Consider the following 17,566-nt stretch of genomic DNA (forward strand, 5'->3'; position numbering starts at 1 on the left):
CCAGTCTCTGTTCTTCAGAAGATCAGATAACTAGGGACTGTGTGTCCTGAGGCCATTTACTCATTTTATAAGGAAATCATATTAACCTGCAGTGTGTGAAGTAGGCTGGAAAAGAGCATCAGTCCTGTGAGTGTGCTTCCAGACACTTGGTTCAAGATTTGAAGAATTCAACTAAAAGCACTGCTAAGAGCTTAAGAAAATACCACACCCACAAACGGAGTTTGACACAAACACAAATTGTTCGTTAACACCGTATTGTACTTGGAGTCTTACCATGGAAATCCAAGTAGAAGACACTGTTCAGAAATAAAATTTACACTCAAGGCCTGCATACTGACTCCCAATTTTAAAACATGGATTTAATCCAAGTGAATTCAATTGAACTGCTGGAAGGTAGACTGAAACTTGGAAAACAGGCAGGATAGACGAGTATCTTTCCTTACCCATCCTTCTTTCGGTCGTGTCCTTTCTGGTTGCATCCCCCTAGGTGTACATGGCTTTGGATCAATCTGGAAGAAGTTCCAGTTTGGTCAGATCTCAGCGTGCAGAATATTGTTCTAAAAGTTACGTTTATGGCAGCTGAACACAGCACTGCTGAAATCCAGCGCCTCAGATCAAAGCTATCGTAAATACATCGCTTCTACAATGTGACACAAATCATTAAGTTAAAGCTGTCTTACAATAAATAATTAAAACCAACAATCAGGTAACTTTTACACTACCCAGTCTGCAGATAAGAAGCTAGAATTTAAAACAGATCTTTGAAGCAGTCTGCAGCAGAAAGTTCCGAAGCAGAAAAAAACCAAAACACAAAAGCAACTTACATTTCGGCCATCTAACGTATGAGGTCTACTGGCCAGTACTGTTCCCACACAGTTGGGATCTTTAAATTTGACAAATCCAAATCCTCGAGACTGGTTTGTTGTTTTGTCTTTCATTATTACACAGTCTACAACTTCTCCATACTGGGAGAAGTAGCTACGAAGAGTTTCTGTTAAAAAGAAAAAAAAGAAAGAAAAAAAAGAAAGAAAAAAAAGAAAGAAAAAAAAGAAAGAAAAAAAAGAAAGAAAAAAAAGAAAGAAAAAAAAGAAAGAAAAAAAAGAACCAGATATTAACTTTACCAGGCTGTGTTCACAATTATGAGACAAAAGATAAGCAAACAGCTAAACAAGTTCAAACTCATCTTTTGAAAAGGGTTAAATTTTACTTCCTCTACACAAACAGTATAGAACGGTTTATTTCCACTCATACAAAAGGAAAGTAGTATCATAGTAAAGCAATGACAGAAAATAGTCATCTTCGGAGTTGACAAAAATTTCAGTACCAAACGCCAATAGAAAATATAAAACCAGAAGCGATTAATGTATATTCGAACTCTCTATAGAAAACTGTATTCATTAACAGAAGAGAGTGGTAGAACCTCATCCAAATCTTCCTACCACAGTATTGTCTGTTAAAAGGCTATGTATCTGTACACTGTTTTGCTGTTCACAAAGGTCTGGCTCAACGACTGTAGAATACATAGCTTACCTTGTGTTGTACTCCAGTCCAAGCCACCCACAAACAGTTTTCTGCAAATGAAGCATACAGAAGTTTTAGGGTGCTACATGACAGATGCTTCATCTTATTTAACACAGAAGTCGGCAACTCTGAAGAGGTCTGGCGGTACTGAGGCCTCCAAAATACACTACAAAGCCCATTCTTCACTGGAATTCACTATTCTTTGTGACAACTACCTTCTGTTTCATGAAGATTCACATAAAACTGAAGCACGCCTTTTGTATGCCACGAGCATGAACAGAGATTGTGAGCTTATTACAGGAACACGTTATTCTTTTATGCAACGAGAAGACAAAAATATCAAAAAAAGCCTACGTTCCTCCAAACGCCTTATTTCCAGGTATTTGAGAACACAGTGTTGCTTTGAAAAATCACTGCAATAACCAGAAGGAAAAAAACCAACGTAGAACATCACACTAAGTACATTTACCTGCTCTTTTGGGACAGAAAGGAGTTCCAGCATGGAACACTTCATAGTTCAGAAAAATATGTATAAAACATCACTGAAATTCAAAAAGTGATCCAAGAACACCATTATAAAGTCATTCTACCTGGTTAAGCCCCACCCTCCAACTAAAATGGGATGTTTGGATTCCTGTCAAGGACTGGATCATTGGTGCTAAGTTACTTACAGAACTTCTCTTAGTAACAGAAGAAACCAGCTGCAGGGTCCGTGCAGTTCCAATTTAAGGATGAAACCAAAATTCAAAACTTCTGAGATAAAGCAAACTGACAGGACACCAGACATCCTAGTTTAAATACCCAAGTCCATCCCATTAACTGCTTTAATCCCAGGTTAAGGATCAAGAGGTGTGCACAGTCTTGCATTAGGCCTCCAAAACCAAGTTCAAAGAACAGCTGGGCTCTCCTACATACATTTGCTACTTCACACTGAATGTTACCAGGAAGATAACTGACAACAGAAACAGGTTAAAAGAATTATTCTACAAAAATACACTAGCAGCACAGCTGCTGCAGCCCTCTGTAACAGGTATTGTAGCAAAAATAACACCAGGCTCTGAAGTTTATACACTTGATGTTACCATCTCCTACACTTAGAGGCATTGCCATATGAAAAATAATGCCAGCAGTTGAAGTTACTTAATACGAACTTACAAATAGTAAGCAATGTAAATGCATCTGCCCTGGGATGATGTGGCCAACTTTCAGTGCCAGACAGTCAAAGCCCAATGGGAATTGCAGCTAAAAGAAAAAGACTCCACAGGAAGGAATGCTGAACTAGATGCAATGGTTGGATTTGGGCATCACCTGAAATTTCTATACTTGTTCTCTAGCTGCATAATTGGGTAAAACAGCATATGAGTTTTTTCCATCCTCAGATAAAAAAAAATGCTTAAGTCAGCCCTCAGGCTTTCTTGCCCCTATGTTCTCGAAGTACTGTCATGGTAAAGAAAAGTCCTTAAACTGCTGATTAAAAAAACCAAAACCCCTTCATCCATTCCTTTTACATGCTACTCCCTTGGTCACCTAGAAAGACCAGTCAGAATCACTTTTGTCTACCATTATCTTCTAGTTAAATGAAAGCAAAAGTAGAACTACCAAGTTCAAGTCTAAGATAGAAGGCAAACTTGTGAGGCAAGTACTAAATAACAGAGTTGCACTAATTCAGCAATTAGTTGTGAAACCATTTCACAATCTAGTTTAGAGATATCTCCAAACAGAAGAGAAAGTCATGGCTAAAACCCAAACTAAACTCCATGCTTAAAACTTAAGACAAATCCAAAACAACTCAACTTCTGAAAAGAGCATCCAAATTGGTACCATTTCGTGTCAGAGCACGCTGAAGTACTCGGGTAAGCGCACAAAGAGGAGCAGCGAGATGCCAGACTGCCTGCTTTGCAACTCTTTATCAACTTTAGGGTGTGACAACACTTCCAAGCAAAGTAATTTATTCCATAATTAAAGGTTAGTTCAAAGCCACCTCAACACTTGGCCCTTTTCAGTAAGAAGCACCAACTCAAAAGCTCTTCTGTTAATACTTTTATGGGTCTGCACAGACAAGTGCTGGGATAGTTTATCTCTGGAGGACGCCCTCTGTTTCTCTCTTATCAATCCTCAAAGAGAGGAACCATATTCTGCTTTGTCTTCTACTTGCTCTCAGATATATCCGAGCATTAGCTGCAGTGGAGCTGAGGTTGGCAATTGGCGTACCTTCACTTACATGGGGAAAGTTGAAGTTCTCCTAACAAAAAAAAACAAAAAACCCCCAAACAACCAACCTTCCTCTCACCTACTTTTTTCAGGAGCGGCTAACTGCAGTAAGAAATCGGCCACCCCCCCAGTAAGAGAGCTGTTAGTGCACAGGGAGCATCAGTAGCAAAAGCCTTGCAACTAGAAGGTCTTGTGTAGCAGGGCAGCTTGCAGCTGAAACCAGCAGTCCCTTTTCACTTTGATTCACTTCTCTGTGATAGGGCATCATGTCATGACCCTTATACAACAGCCAACAGTGACTAAAACAACGCCTTAAGACTGTAGGTATACTACACATGAAAATAAGGGGTGACTAAATTCAGTATTACATGGTACCTACAAGTCTTGTTCCATCGAGGCAAATTTTATTTCTAAGTCACTAGTTGAGAGGTGACATAAGTCTTCTCTTTCAAAAAAAAAAAACAACTAACTGTTAAGCACAGATCAAAGCATCTTCTTAAGCAGGCCAGAAAATAACTGCACTGGTAATATGCAAAGAAAGTACAGTCTTCACAGTGTTGCAGAAGACAGTGGCTGCATCTGCTCCTCCATTATCATAATGCATCTGACAATAGCACAAGCAGGACATTTCATCCATTATCAACCCTCTCTGAAAGCAGGTCTGTTTTCTACTTGCATGTTTCAGGATGACGAAGTCTTTCTCAAGGATAGGAAACTGCCCCCACCTCCCTCTACTGGCAAAGAGCTTGCTCATGGCATCGGTTCAAAGAGCTTATTCAACACCAGCCAGTTTTCAGCAACAGGTCATATTCTGGTAAGAGCCAAACTTCACCCAACAGTCGTCACCACATGCAGGCTTCCTGGTAGCTTCCATGACTGCCCCTTTACTACGTTTCTCTTCCACATACAGGGCACATGCACAAATCTGTGTGCTCTTTCTTGTGCCATTATTTTCAGGGAAAGAAGTTCTATAAGGAAATAACTTTATTTCGTAATAGCAAAGAAAAAAAGAACTGATCTAATGCTATATTCAGATTAAAGTTTCGAAGTAGCCCATGACTCTGTGTTAGCTACATTTTCTCAACCAACCACATTTTGGGACTGTTGGTTTTGTTGTTTTTTTTCTTTTTAAACTAAATTTGATAGCTTGGTGTATAAGATCAATGTAAAAATACTAGCTGCATTCTGACAGAACATCAAGCTGTCTGCAGGGACGGAGGACTCCCTGCTGTTAATGGTCACTGACACCTTCCAATTCCATTATTAATTATTTGTAGTCACCCTACATACATCTAAACAAACAAAAAAGCTGGGTTGCCTAAGGTCAACTACAGCAGCTGTATGTAAATACATGGCTTCTATTTATATGCACACTATAGAATGCCAAAAGCCAGGACTACTGTGCCTTTGACTCCTCAATGGACTGGTCTGAACACACTGATCAAACGCAAGACTTAACTAACCCCTACCCAACACAAAAATCTAGATGCAATATTGTATAAGACAGCTGTCAGATGCAAGACAGTTGTATGAAATAACGCTAGGTGAGTGTTCCTTTCCCTGTGCTCAGCTTGCATCACCAGCCCGTTCATAAGGTCTTACGTATGCTGCCTCCTGGCCTCCTATAAAACTTTTTGTTCAAACAGTTTATGGGCTGGTAGTTTTAAAATTATGCTATCAGTTTGAGCCTGCTAACATCACTGTCCTCAGCCCTATTTGCACCACCCTCAAAAACGCACACCCCCATAAAGCTCCATATTTATAGACTGTAGTGTTAGAAGGCTGCTATAGTCCGTCCCCAACAGAACGTAAAGCAATTCACCAGCACGAACCTGATGAGAACACAAAATGCCAGCCTGTATCTTTGGGCAGGTCTGTCTTTCCACCACAAACAGTACAACAGTGTGCACTGTACACCAGTAAGTGAAAGACACCGACAGACACGGTGCACCTCAAGCAGCAGTATTCCTCGCAGTGCTCAATTTGGGAGCAGGGAGCGGAATAATGCCTCTTCAGAAGTTACAGCATGTATAATAAGTTTTAACCAAGTTTCATTAACCCACGTGTTCCGCTTCCACTATTTCCTGACAAAATTTTACTTGCTAATTTATTCTTTTCTGCCATAAAAGTATCTGTCACAGAAGCAGATAATCCCAGAATTAGTAAGAAAGCATGCACAGGTATTTTAAAATTGTCGAACCTCAACAAAAGCACAAACTCTTTGCCTATGTAAAATAATCTGGCAGTTTGATTAACGTCCATCATTTCTCTTAGCACAGTCCCAGTCAGCTACATCCTGTAGGACAGAAGGATCTCAAGATCAGCACTTTTCTTTCATTCAAAATAGTCCCAAGTACTAATTACAGCAAATAACACGCACAAGGCCCTACCTACTCACATCAACATTACTGCAAGGCCTAGAGCCATTGTAAGTATTTTTTCTTCAACTTATAATCTCTGTCTAGAAAAGCGGTTAAGTTCATAACTTCCTATTAAGACTTGCATCTCACAACAGCTTTCAAAACAGAACTTCCTTCACACAACTACAGGCAGCTGACTAAAACTGCAGTTTATTCTACACTTCCACCTTTCCGTTTGAGCACTTTTGGAGGAGAAGAAAAAAGAAAACTAACATCTCTGATTAAAATCCAATCCTTTCAAATCTGATTACAACTCAGAAGGATCAAAATCTAAGCAGTCTGCAACTGGGAACAAGCTCTGTGACAACCAGGCCTGTTCAGGATGAAAGTTGACAGTATTTCACAAAGTAACTTGGAGACTGTGCTCACCTACAGTTCCAGAACAGCAGCACACAGAAAGCTGCTCATCAGGTCTCTCATAAGGCACCAGACAGCAATTAAGGCCCAGGACCAAACAGAAATACTTTCAGAGCAAAACTGACCCATTTAAACATACCTCATGCAATATGCATTGTTCGTAGCAACATGTTATATTCAAAACAGTTATCCTGCCTCTCCTATTTTTAAGACTGTATGAATTAAGAACACGCACAGTAAATAAGCGGCTTACTACGCACTGGAGACAGTGCGAGAATGAAGACTGGTACGCATCCACCATAGCTTCAAAAAAGGTGACCAGTTATGATGTGCATGTTCTGTGCCAAAACTTGTAGTGAAAGCTAAGCAGCCAACCTTTTTTTTTCAGTTCTAACGTGCCAAGTCTACAGTCCCGTAATTTAAATGTCACTAGGCTTTAGAATACAGCGCCAAAGCAGCATCATACTAAATACATCTCAAAAGAACTAGACTTATGTCAGGCTACCAGTTTGAAGAAGCCACAAAATCTCTGGAAAGCCTTTCAAGTAAAACCAGCGTTTTTCTGACGGGGAGGCAGCTTGCACAGACGGACAGCTAGCAGGAGGCATCTGTCAGCGGAGGGGAAGTTTGGAAGGGCAGCTACACGCAGCGCAAGGACTCCTCTGCAGCATGGAGGAGGGAAGCGAGGGGAGGCTCCCGGCTGCCGCCTTTGTGCCGCCGTTCCCCCCGTGAAGAACCAAGGTCCCTGCCCCGCGGCCCGGCCAACCCCTCCGGGCACAGGCGACGAAGCCCTGATGAGTCACCGGAATAAAGTCACCGATGGGTTTTACGGCCCCCTCCCCTCGTTAGCAACGCAAAAAGGGGGGAAAACAAACCGGCGCGTGTGTCATGTGCCCCCCGTGTCGTGTGTGTGTGTCCCGGCCGTGGCGGGGCCGGGGCTCCCGGGAGGGCGCGGGAAGCGCCGCGGGTGACCTTGGGCCGCGCGCACCTGCCGCCGCAGCCCGGCGCGGGCCGGTCACGTGGGGGGGGGGAACGGACGCGCACTACCCTCCCGGTCCGCAGGGGCCCAGCATGGCGGACGGGCCCGGCGGCGGACGGGGGGGGGGGGGGACGACAGGGGGACGGGTCCCGTCCCCCCCCCCCCACACACACACCCCGGCGGACGGAAGCCCCGGCTCGGCCCTCGCCTCAGGGTACAGAAAAGGGGAGGTCGGACCCCCGCCCCGGTGCTTCCTCAGGCAGCGGCGGCAGCCGCTCCCCCCCCCCCCCCCGTCCCTCCTCACCCGATCTCGTCGGCGCCTCCCACGCTGTTCATGGCGGCGGCTCCTCGGCGGTATCCGGGGCCGCGCCCGGCTCTTCCCTCCGGCGGCGGCACCAACGACAGGTCGCAGGCTGCGGGCGGCCGCTCCTCGCCGTTCCCCGTTTCTTCCCCCCCCCCCCCCCCCCCCGGTAAACTCCCGAGCTGCGCAACGGCCGCCCCCGGCCCCCCCCCCCCCCGCCGCGCGCTCGCGCTCCCTCAGCGCCGCCAACCGCCGCTGCGCGCGCACCTGCCCTCGCTACGGGGTCTCCGGGGCCGCGCCCAGGGAGGGGCGGGGAGGGGCGGGGCGAGGCGAGGAGGGGCGGGGCGGGGCGGCGCGCAGGGGCCGACGGTCCGTCAGCAACACGTGCGGCCGCGGTGCTCGGCGCTGAGCGGAGGTTTGGGGGGGGAGTGCGGGTTCGCCGGCCCCCCCCCCCGTCCCCCGGGCCGGTGCCTGGCTCAGCGCCCCCCCCATAGTCCCCCAGGACCATCCTTTCCACTCCACCCAGTGTAGCCCGGCTCTGCCGTTGGGGGGGGTCCGGGTCAGCCCCGGCCAGGCACAGCACCGTGCATGGAGGAGCGGGGGGGGCCACGACCCTGTGCACGGCCCCCGGTGCACGGCACAGCGAGGGGAAAAGCCTTTCCTCCGTGTGTTGTGTGTCCCTCAGTTGCAGTGATCCAGCTCCGGCAGGCAGCGGTGCTGGTCATTCCCACTCCAGCCACCCATGGCACGGTGCCACAAGGAGTGGGGCCCAGCTCCTGGCACCCCCCCCCAGCCCTGCTCCAACATGGGGCATTGGGTCACTCCCGCCCGGCTGTGCCTGTGCAGGCAGCCATGCATGGCTGCTTAGGGCCTGGCAGCCCCTGCGTGCCCCATGGTGCCCCCCTCCCCCGCCACCCCCAGCTCCTGATAAGGAATCCATTTCACCCAGAAGGTCCCCAGCCCCCTGTGCACACTCAGCACTTTTCCAGCCCCAGCTATTTAAAACCAGCCAAGAGCTGAGCGGCCCCTTTCCCTCCCCCAGCACTGCAGAGCCCAGCCGGTGGACTTTCCTCCCCGCAGCAGCAACGACGGCACAGCCATGAGCACCCAGACAGTGGCAAGGCCCATCTTCGCAGAGGGCGAGGATTGCCGGGCGGCTTGGCAGGAGGCACCAGCAGGCTACGATGCACCCGACGCCCACCTGGAGATCCTGGGGAAGCCGGTGATGGAGCGCTGGGAGACCCCCTACATGCACTCGCTGGCAACTGTGGCCGCGTCGAGGGGTAATGGTGGCTCCGCGGGCTCGGGGCCGTGCTGTGGGGGTGCAGCTTGGGCATGAGGAGCGGGCAGCTTTCCCAGGAGCAAACAACATTGGGGGGGAGATGTTGCTGCCGGGGGACCCCACTATATGCGCCCCGCTTGCCGCTGGTGCTCCCCACGCAGCAACAGTGGGCATGGGGCCATGGTGGCACTTGTGCTATTGCATCAGGGTGACACATTCCCAAAAGGGGCTGAGGCCGTGAAGATGCGGGGGGGGGGGGTGTGCAGCCGCTGGTGGGGGCAGAGCACAGCCCAGCTGGGACCTGCTGCTTTTTGGGTTGCATTTCCTGCATGCTGGCGGAGAGAGGGTATCGGCAGCACCACTGCAAGCGGTTGCTTGTTCCCACTGCAGGCGCCCGGGGAGGAAGGGGGTTCAGTGGGGGCAAAGAGCTGCTGCGGGGTGCAGCTGGGGAGGCAGCGGGTGATGGGGGCACGGGGCTGCTCCCGGCTTCTCACCCCAGCACGGACAGCACCGTGCTTTACCAACGTGCGCCAAAAAAAGCCCCATTCAGGGAAACAGTGGGGCAGCATTTGGGGCTGGGGCGGGACTCCAAGGTGGAGAAAACCAGGTCTTTGCATTTGCTGGGCTTGCACCAGCTGCCCGGCGTCCCTGGAGAGGCATAGCCCCCCCCCAGCTGCCCTCTCTTCCCCAGGTGGCCGCGTGCTGGAGGTGGGCTTCGGCATGGCCATTGCCGCCACCAAGGTGGAGGAGTTCGACATTGAGGAGCACTGGATCGTTGAGTGCAACGAGGGAGTTTTCCGGCGGCTGGAGGAGTGGGCCAGGACGCAGCCGCACAAGGTCTGGGACGGGTTGTGCCAGTGCACGGTGCCGGTGGGCGCCTGCCGCCAAGGCTAACCCCTCTGCCCTCCCGCCCGCAGGTCGTGCCCCTGAAGGGGCTATGGGAGGACGTGATGCCGACACTGCCGGACGGGCACTTCAGGGGTAAGGCACCGCATAACCAAGCCCGGTGGGACTGGGGAGGGGGCGACGGGGTGGGGGTGCCCGTGGCAGAGCTCAGGGTGCAGGCAAGCACTCAGCCTGGCTCCCTCCAGCAGTGGTGGGGACGGGATGCAGCTAGTGTGCCTGGGAAGCGGCACTTTGTTCTGGGGAGCAGCACATCACTGCCTTCCAGGGGTCGGAGACATGGGGTGCAACTTTAAATAGGGAAAAAAACAATAACAGGCCATGAAGGGCAATCTTCCCCCCTGGCACATGAGCCCCACTGGCACCTCGGTGGTCTCTCCCAGCTAACGGGTGGTCTCCGGTGTTTCTGGGCAGGGATCCTGTATGACACCTACCCGCTGTCGGAGGAGAGCTGGCACACACATCAGTTCACCTTCATCAAGGTAACGTGGCGGGGTGCAGCACCCACACCTCCCACCGCCCTTTGTGAGGGGCCGGAGCCCCCGGCTCAGGTGGGTGTGGGGGACATGGAGGGCACACGGGACAGAGAGGAGAATTTCAGAGCTCAGGAGTCAAAGCCAGAGCTGGGTGTTGGTCTGCAATCCCTGCCATTCCCAGCACCCTCCCTGCCACCTGGGACTTAGTGCCCTCTGGAAAACCCCAATGTCCCCGTGATGTCCCCAGCATGGCGTTGGCAGCACTTTCAGTCTGTGTGGTCGCAGCCAGCCAGAGGGGAGCAGCAGGAGGGTGTGGACAACGGGGCCAATGTCCAGCTCTATGGGGAGAAGCGAGAGTTTGGAGGGGGGTAAGGCAGGGGCCGGGTGCTGAGCACTGGGTGCGAGGCGAGGCGAGGGCCAAGTGCTGGGTGCTGAGCCAGCTCCCCCTCGATTCTCATTGCAGGACCATGCCTTCCGCTTGCTGCAGCCCGGCGGGGTCCTCACCTACTGCAACCTGACCTCCTGGGGGGAGCTGCTGAAGACTAAGTACACCGACATCGAGAAGATGTTTGAGGTGAGCGTTGTTCCCTGGGCAGGGGAGGTCCTGGCACCCCCAGCCCAACCTGGGGTCCCCAAAGCCACCCCGTCAGCCTGCGTACCTCCTGCATCCCCAGGCACTTGCCTGACACTGTGGCCACAGAGCAGCACAAGCCAGAGCACTCCATGGCTGTTTAACACATCCTTGATGGCTGGGGCTCAGCAGGGAACACGGGAGGGAAGGTCAGAGGGATTTTGCCCGCAGCAGCCCATAGACGGTGCTCGTGCTGTCCCGTCTCAGACGGGCCAGGTCTCGGGAGCATCTCCAGTTGCATCCAGGCAGCTCAAACCATCGCTGCTCCTTCCCACCCCTCCTCTCCCACAGGAGACCCAGGTAGGGCAACTGGTGGAGGCTGGGTTCAAGAAGGAGAACATCAGCATGACGGTGATGGACCTGGTCCCCCCCAGGGACTGCAGGTACTACTCCTTCCACAAGATGATCACACCTACCATTGTTAAGCAGTGAGGGTGCCGGCAGCCTGGCACCGTCCTTCGGGGCTGCTCCAAAGCCGCAGGAAGCAAACACTAAGGAGGAGAGGCTGATTATGTGCACTGCAAGGAGAAAAACTCTTATCTCCTTTGATGCTATTGAGAGAAGATTGAAGCTGATTAATCTGGAGACTGGACATGGCTGAAGGCTTGTGATGGAAGTCCTGGGTCTCCAGGGGACCTCCTGGACAAAAGGACTTGGGACTCTCGCCTGACTGCAAATGTCACCAAGCCCGATGCAGCCTCCTGCCCTGGAGGGGTCTTCTGGGCTCTGTGGAGGAAGGTCCCATCCTGCGTCTGTCCCAGAGGCCGGTTTCTACTCAAGACTCACCGTCATCTCCAAATACCTTAATTAGCTGCAGTTCAAGAGTGTGGCTCAGAACCTTTAGCCAAAGGGGTTCAAGGATGAGACGTTTCCTCTAAAAAACAGGATCATTTTTAGAAGCCATGGAGTGGCTTTCCACACACACGCCAAATAATCTAAACCTGGCAGGAGAAATGGGGAAGACAGGGCAGTTGGAGGCATTTCGACTGCTCCTGGAGCAACTCTCCAGTGAAGGGTCCTGATACTTTTGGCTAAAGCCCACTGCAGCGAGTTCTGCTTCCGACAACCTCCTTGCAGTTCAATAGCATGTAAATGACGTTTCCTCTCTCTACCCAGACGGGGTAAAATCCATTAAAAAGGAATTAAATAAACAACTGCTGTTTCAGGGCAATTTATTTGTCTTTCAAAAGTGCGTGTGTAAATTTTGCCGTGACTGTTCCTCATCCCGGGCTGCCAGGAGAACACCACACCAGGCTCCTGGGACACATCCAGTACCAAAGCCTGCCATGGGCTGCTTTATTCCTACTGTGCTAATGACTGCTGCAGCATTCATTTTTATTAGTCATAGTCTGATTTTAAGCATTATTATTTACTTACATTACAGAAATATAATTAATTTCTGGCTGCTAAGCACACAGATAGATAGAAAGAATTTATTAGATCCTTTGTAGGAGTTATAAACAAAAAGCAGGTGGCGAGTACAAGACAAGCTCAGGGAGGCCTTGCGGCTCACCTGGATGTGTGATGGCTTCAAAACTTCCCAACAAAGCTGAAGAGCAAGTCCTAGGTTTCTGGCAAGGCATTTATATCGTGATAGGTAACCTCAAACATTCTCCTTCCCTCATGGGCTATTCAGACCAGAAAACACCACACCAAATGTTATAAAATTCAACTCCTGCTTCTTAATTCAGTTTTTAAATGAGTTAAAAACACTTTGGATAACAGGGATATATTTAAAGACAGAAGAGCATCTTAACCAGGTAGAGGTTTATTGGAAGGCTTGTGAGAATACAGATTTATTGTGCGTACAAATGCAAGCAGGTGCCCCAGGTGGGCAGTAGTGGGTAGGTCATAAATAGGAGACTATTTCCTGTACCAGATCTGAATCTTCTTCTCCCGTTTGATTTTCTTCTGAAGCTGCAGGATTCCATACAGCAAAGCTTCAGCAGTAGGTGGACAACCTGCGGGAGAAAAAGGAAGCCTGCAGGGCTGCTAGCTGCACTGAAATGTAGCCAGCAGAACTACTGACAAGCTTTACCCCAAAGCAGGCTGTGATTTCCCTCTGGCTTTGTGTATGTCTCAGGCTGCAGAGTTCATAAAAGCAAGAGGGCTCCTTTAGTTTAAAGCAACTGATGGTGTTTTTTTGAAAAAGGCCTTTACAAAATGTAGAAAGGCTTTGCTTTTAAGCAAGGTGGTATCTCACAGGAGATTATGCGGGTGACTAAACTACAGCCCACACTTTACACAACTATTACTGGCGAGTGACATCACCAGAGCTCCACTCGCTTACTGGAAACCCCAGGCAGATCTTCTTGAAACATCTGCAACTTCAGCAACACAACTTGAAAGAGAAAGATATTCAAAAACTACACCAAGCACCTTCGAAACGTACAAAATTAATTTCACTCCTGTCCTGCTCCGAGTTAGCGCCGCAGCACGCAGAGCTGTGTTTCCTACCTGGCACGTAGATGTCCACTGGCACAATGCGGTCACAGCCCCTCACCACGGAGTAGGAGTAGTGGTAGTAACCCCCGCCATTGGCACAGCTGCAAGAGATGGATGGGTTTCAGCACCTTGTTAAATGCAGCTCAACAGCTCACAGGAAAGATAAGCAGGAGGCAAAGGAGAAGGTGAAGCTGGCATGCAAGTGCTGTGAAGCAAGAAGCCACCGGACAGATTTTACAGGAAGGAAGGGATGGAGTGGATGCCAAGGTTTACACCGTGGCCGTTCAGCTTCTTCACAAGCCCTGGCTGGAAAGCAGAGGCTACACTCGCAGGCTGTTACATTTCAAGCTGAATCAAACCAAACCGAACTGTTTTCATTACTCTTACAAAGCAGATATTCAGAGGGTCCTTCCTCTCTACTGCAAAACCTTTTTTATTTTGCCACACCTGTACAGAGTGTTTTTAGAACTCGTTCTGTCCCCTCCAGGCCCTGGTGAAACAGCTGCCCTTTGACCCCAGGAGCCCCAGAAGACAAACAAGTAGTCAGTTCCATCATGCCAGAGCTCCACAAAGCTCAGATTTCATGCTGCACAGCAGAAGCATTTTGAAAGCTTTCATCTAAATGCAAATTCTGAGATTCTGGACATATACAAGTCCGTGGACTCTGACAGCCGCAAAACCCCAGAATCTTTCACTGGGAAGACTTTGCAGTTCACGGTGACTTGACAGACATCATCCTCCTCACCCAAATCAAAGGGAGTCTTTACGTTTCATTTGTAACAAGGCCTCTGTATATAATTTAAGGGGTTGGAAATACAAATGAGAAATGGGTTCCCCTCCCTTCATCTCTCCACTCAAGCAGAGACACCAGATTTCTCCCTCGGAGGATAAGGATGTCCCGGTACTTACCTCCCCATGGAGACCACGTAGCGAGGCTCCGGCATCTGGTCATAGACCTGCAGAACAGAGACATTTCAGACCGCTTTCCACTCGCATCCAGCACGTGCAGCCATGTGCAAGGCATCCACTGCAGTCTGTACCTTTCGAAGAGCCGGAGCCATTTTGTTCGTCAGGGTGCCGGCCACAATCATGACATCAGCTTGCCGGGGACTAGCTCGAAACACCACCCCAAAGCGGTCCATGTCGTAGCGGGGAGCCGCCATGTGCATCATCTCCACAGCGCAGCACGCCAAGCCAAACGTCATCGGCCACAAGGAGCTCTGCAGCAGGAGAGACACGGGTTATGGGTAAGAACGCTGAAAGCAGGACCTGAGACCCTGGATGGGTGACTCACAGAACAAGAGTTGATCAGACAGAAAAGGAAACAGAACAAGAAAAGTTTCAAGGTCTGTTTAGTCAGGGCATCATAACCGAAAATGGTGTTTGCTATTACACGGGACAGCAAAACCCACAGTTCCAGGGAAATAGAAGTGCATTTGTGGCCTCAGAGATGCTGAAGGCACCCAAAGCCGTAGACTCTCCCCTTGACATCTCACGCTGCTGAAGCAGCCACCTCAGAAGCCCCGCACAACGGCTGGAGAAGGGAAAACTCAGTTCAGCCAGAGCACACTGGATTCAGGGCAGTGTCACTCCACTGCGCGGAGCAGCTGCTCATTACAAGGGCTACACAAACCCAGAAAGTGCCTTTTGCTCGTTACTGAAGGACAGCTCTGTTTAGACAGGCAGCCTGCGCTGCTTTGCACCACCCTCACATTAAATGTCTCTTCTCTCTCCCACTATGACACAGTATCCCAAATGTCAACATCTAGCCAAGAAACTTGGCTATTTCCCTGTGGAGAACTTTGAACCTATTTTTATCCTGAGGAGGAGATGGCTCAAATCCATTCCCACCAGCACCTCAAAGCATTCAATACTATTTCTCTCCCTAGTGAGTACAACAGTTTCAGTGACTCACCCTTCGCGCCCAGTTGATCAGGTCATCGAGTTTGGTGACAATATATTCGCCCCTGCTAGTGGGCACGTAGGATTTTTTCTGGACAACAGCTGAGCTCTTTTGCTGGACTTGGACAGAGCTGAAGACAAACGGCGCAGTAGTATCAGTCTCCAATTATTAAGCGTAACTGCAGAATACAATCATTAGCCTCGAGCAGCTGTGATCCCATAAAGAATCTGTGGTACATTGCTTATGGACAATCTCACACCCTCTGCTACCGCTGAAGACTGTGTTTATAACAGGGTGTGGTTTTTTCCCCCCACTGTGAGGAGATCTGTGGGGTTTTGTTGCTCAGGCAGAGCCCCTCTGTTTGCCGTACCCAAATTACGGAGCGTGCCCGTCGGGCTCATCACAGTCTGACAGCAGCCTGCCAGTCAATCCTGGCTTTTAAGAAGCGAAGTGCGGAAAAGATAGTCATGCGTGGGGAGACAGAGCTACAGCAAACAGAACATTTTTTTCCCCTGCACCACCCAGGATCCCCCACCCGCGGGAGGAAGGTCACAGCCCAGGAACCTGCCCTGAAGCGCCAGCGTTACCTGTCGGCGCGGTCAGCTGCTGGTGTCTGATGGAGCAGCTGAGTGTGGACGGACGTCACGGCACCTGGCCTGGGAAAAACACAAAACCCATCGCACCCCCGTGTGACACGCTCCCACAGCCCCCCCCCCCGGGGGGGAGATGAGCCGCCCCAAAAAACAGAGAAAGCAAGCGCTCTGATCAGAGCCAGCCGGAGAAGAGAACCCCGCTGAACACCCAACCCTCCCACCACCCCGACCCAGCTCGCTGGGGGCTCCCCGGCACGGGAAGAGGGGGATCGGGGGGGGGGGGGTCATGGCCCCGGGCCCCCTCCCAGCGCTCCCACCCACGGACACCCGGCGCCCTCCGGCCCCGGCCCTCACCGCCAGGCCGGCACTCCGCGCCGAGAGAGGCGAAGACCTGCAACGAGAGAGGACGGGAGAGCTCAGCTCCGGCCGGAGCCACCTCACCGGGGGAAAGGCGAACGGCCCGAACCCGGGAGAGAGCTCAAACGTGGGACCCCCGTCCCGGGGACGAGCCCTGGCCTGTCCCGGAAGGGACAGGGACCGGGACCCCCCCCCTCCCCGTCACAGCCCGCTTCCCCGGGGAGAGCTGCGGTCCCTGCCTCGCCCCGGTCCCCCCCTGAGGGCCCCGGGACCTCCAGCGCGGCCCAGGTCGCCCCCCTCCAGGCCTCTCCCCCCGGCCCGGTCCCTCCGCAGAGGACCGAGGCCCCGGCCCCGCTCACAGCCCAGCGCCGCCATCTCGCCCGCAGCCCTTCAGGCAACCTCTGGGCGCGGTGCACCCGTTAAGCGGCCCGGCGCGGACCCGGTACGCCGCCTCAAAGCGCCGGCGGGCAACGCGGGACGGGGCTGGGAGGGTTCCGCGGGCACCCGCCAGGCCCTGCCCCGGCCCACGGTAAAAGGAAGCCGGGGGGGGGGAAGGCGGCCGGGGGGGGGCGTCTCGGTACCGCGGATGGGGCTCCGGAGGAACGGCCGCTCAGGAAAAAGAAGCGACCGTCCCTGGGTGGGCTCGAACCACCAACCTTTCGGTTAACAGCCGAACGCGCTAACCGATTGCGCCACAGAGACTGCGCTGCCGCCGCCGCCGGCGCGCCCGCCGCTGTGGGCAGCGTGGACCGCCCCGGTGGTCGCCGACACACGCCGCTCCCCTCTCCCGTGTCCCCCGTCCCGTGTCCCTCTCCCCCCCCACTCCAACCCGCCGCCCCGCTCGGTGGCCGCCCCGGTCCTATCGGGGGGGGGGTGTCAGGGGAGGGGGGGGAAAAAGCGCTCCCATGCAGCCGAAATAGCTCAGTTGGGAGAGCGTTAGACTGAAGATCTAAAGGTCCCTGGTTCGATCCCGGGTTTCGGCAGCCGCTTCTTTTCCTGCTGGGACTCGGGCTGCAAAACCGGCCGCTAGCTCTCCCTTAACACCCCCAGCGCCCCCCCCCCCCAGCCCGGGGCTGCCAGATATCGGCGAATGCACGGCACAGGCACCCTCCCCAAACGGTGCTCTAAGTTGTTTTAATGTCCTAGAAACAAGCACAGGCAGGTACAGATAGGAGGCAGCTGCTCAG

The 17,566-nt window shown here is 51.8% G+C and overlaps 3 protein-coding genes and 2 non-coding genes across 9 annotated transcripts in view; 2 read left to right on the plus strand and 3 right to left on the minus strand.

Annotated features, from left to right (window-relative positions):
* Window positions 1-7,957, minus strand: part of DAZAP1 (DAZ associated protein 1) — a 26,877-nt gene extending 18,920 nt beyond the window's left edge. The window contains exons 1-4 of one of the 4 annotated variants that reach the window (XM_049807444.1): window positions 7,793-7,956; window positions 1,531-1,571; window positions 825-991; window positions 444-509 (exon numbers count right to left, since the gene is read on the minus strand). In XM_049807444.1, the coding sequence (XP_049663401.1) occupies window positions 444-509; window positions 825-991; window positions 1,531-1,571; window positions 7,793-7,824 (306 nt within the window). In that variant the 5' untranslated portion in view covers window positions 7,825-7,956. Of the gene's footprint in view, window positions 1-443; window positions 510-824; window positions 992-1,530; window positions 1,572-7,792 lie in introns of all 4 variants that reach the window. The other 3 variants (XM_049807443.1, XM_049807446.1, XM_049807445.1) reach the window with 3 other exon arrangements.
* On the plus strand, window positions 7,656-12,203 carry GAMT (guanidinoacetate N-methyltransferase). 2 transcript variants are annotated; one of them, XM_049807449.1, is made up of 7 exons: window positions 7,656-7,702; window positions 8,832-9,072; window positions 9,763-9,908; window positions 9,989-10,052; window positions 10,389-10,456; window positions 10,914-11,024; window positions 11,373-12,203. In XM_049807449.1, the coding sequence occupies exons 2-7, from the start codon at window positions 8,889-8,891 to the stop codon at window positions 11,511-11,513; spliced, it is 714 nt and encodes a 237-aa protein (XP_049663406.1). In that variant the 5' UTR covers window positions 7,656-7,702; window positions 8,832-8,888; the 3' UTR covers window positions 11,514-12,203. The 2 variants fall into 2 exon arrangements, with proteins under 2 accessions (XP_049663406.1, XP_049663407.1); XM_049807450.1 differs by having other exon boundaries at window positions 8,870-9,072.
* Window positions 12,204-12,833: 630 nt separating this feature from the next.
* Window positions 12,834-16,828, minus strand: NDUFS7 (NADH:ubiquinone oxidoreductase core subunit S7). Its single transcript, XM_049808898.1, has 8 exons — window positions 16,739-16,828; window positions 16,377-16,413; window positions 16,017-16,085; window positions 15,442-15,559; window positions 14,567-14,746; window positions 14,436-14,482; window positions 13,539-13,627; window positions 12,834-13,042 (listed from the first exon to the last, which is right to left on the minus strand). The coding sequence occupies exons 1-8, from the start codon at window positions 16,752-16,754 to the stop codon at window positions 12,945-12,947; spliced, it is 654 nt and encodes a 217-aa protein (XP_049664855.1). The 5' UTR covers window positions 16,755-16,828; the 3' UTR covers window positions 12,834-12,944.
* Window positions 16,829-17,007: 179 nt separating this feature from the next.
* TRNAN-GUU (transfer RNA asparagine (anticodon GUU)) lies at window positions 17,008-17,081 on the minus strand. The gene has a single exon. It is a non-coding gene; the product is annotated as a tRNA-Asn (tRNA).
* Window positions 17,082-17,289: 208 nt separating this feature from the next.
* TRNAF-GAA (transfer RNA phenylalanine (anticodon GAA)) lies at window positions 17,290-17,362 on the plus strand. The gene has a single exon. It is a non-coding gene; the product is annotated as a tRNA-Phe (tRNA).
* The last annotated feature ends 204 nt before the right edge of the window (window positions 17,363-17,566 follow it).

This window comes from Accipiter gentilis, chromosome 8, assembly GCF_929443795.1.
Source record: "Accipiter gentilis chromosome 8, bAccGen1.1, whole genome shotgun sequence".
In the NCBI taxonomy this organism is placed as follows: Eukaryota; Metazoa; Chordata; class Aves; order Accipitriformes; family Accipitridae; genus Astur; species Astur gentilis.

Bases quoted from the DNA above. Each gene is read 5' to 3' on its own strand.
- GAMT (XM_049807449.1), top strand. From the start codon at position 8,889: ATGAGCACCCAGACAGTGGCAAGGCCCATCTTCGCAGAGGGCGAGGAT. The intron at 9,073-9,762 runs GTAATGGTGGCT...TCTCTTCCCCAG, and splicing joins AACTGTGGCCGCGTCGAGGG to GTGGCCGCGTGCTGGAGGTG. The intron at 10,053-10,388 runs GTAAGGCACCGC...GTTTCTGGGCAG, and splicing joins GCCGGACGGGCACTTCAGGG to GGATCCTGTATGACACCTAC.
- NDUFS7 (XM_049808898.1), bottom strand. The intron at 16,086-16,376 runs GTGAGGGCCGGG...TGTTTTTCCCAG, and splicing joins CGCGGAGTGCCGGCCTGGCG to GCCAGGTGCCGTGACGTCCG. The intron at 15,560-16,016 runs GTAACGCTGGCG...GTTTGTCTTCAG, and splicing joins GCAGCTGACCGCGCCGACAG to CTCTGTCCAAGTCCAGCAAA.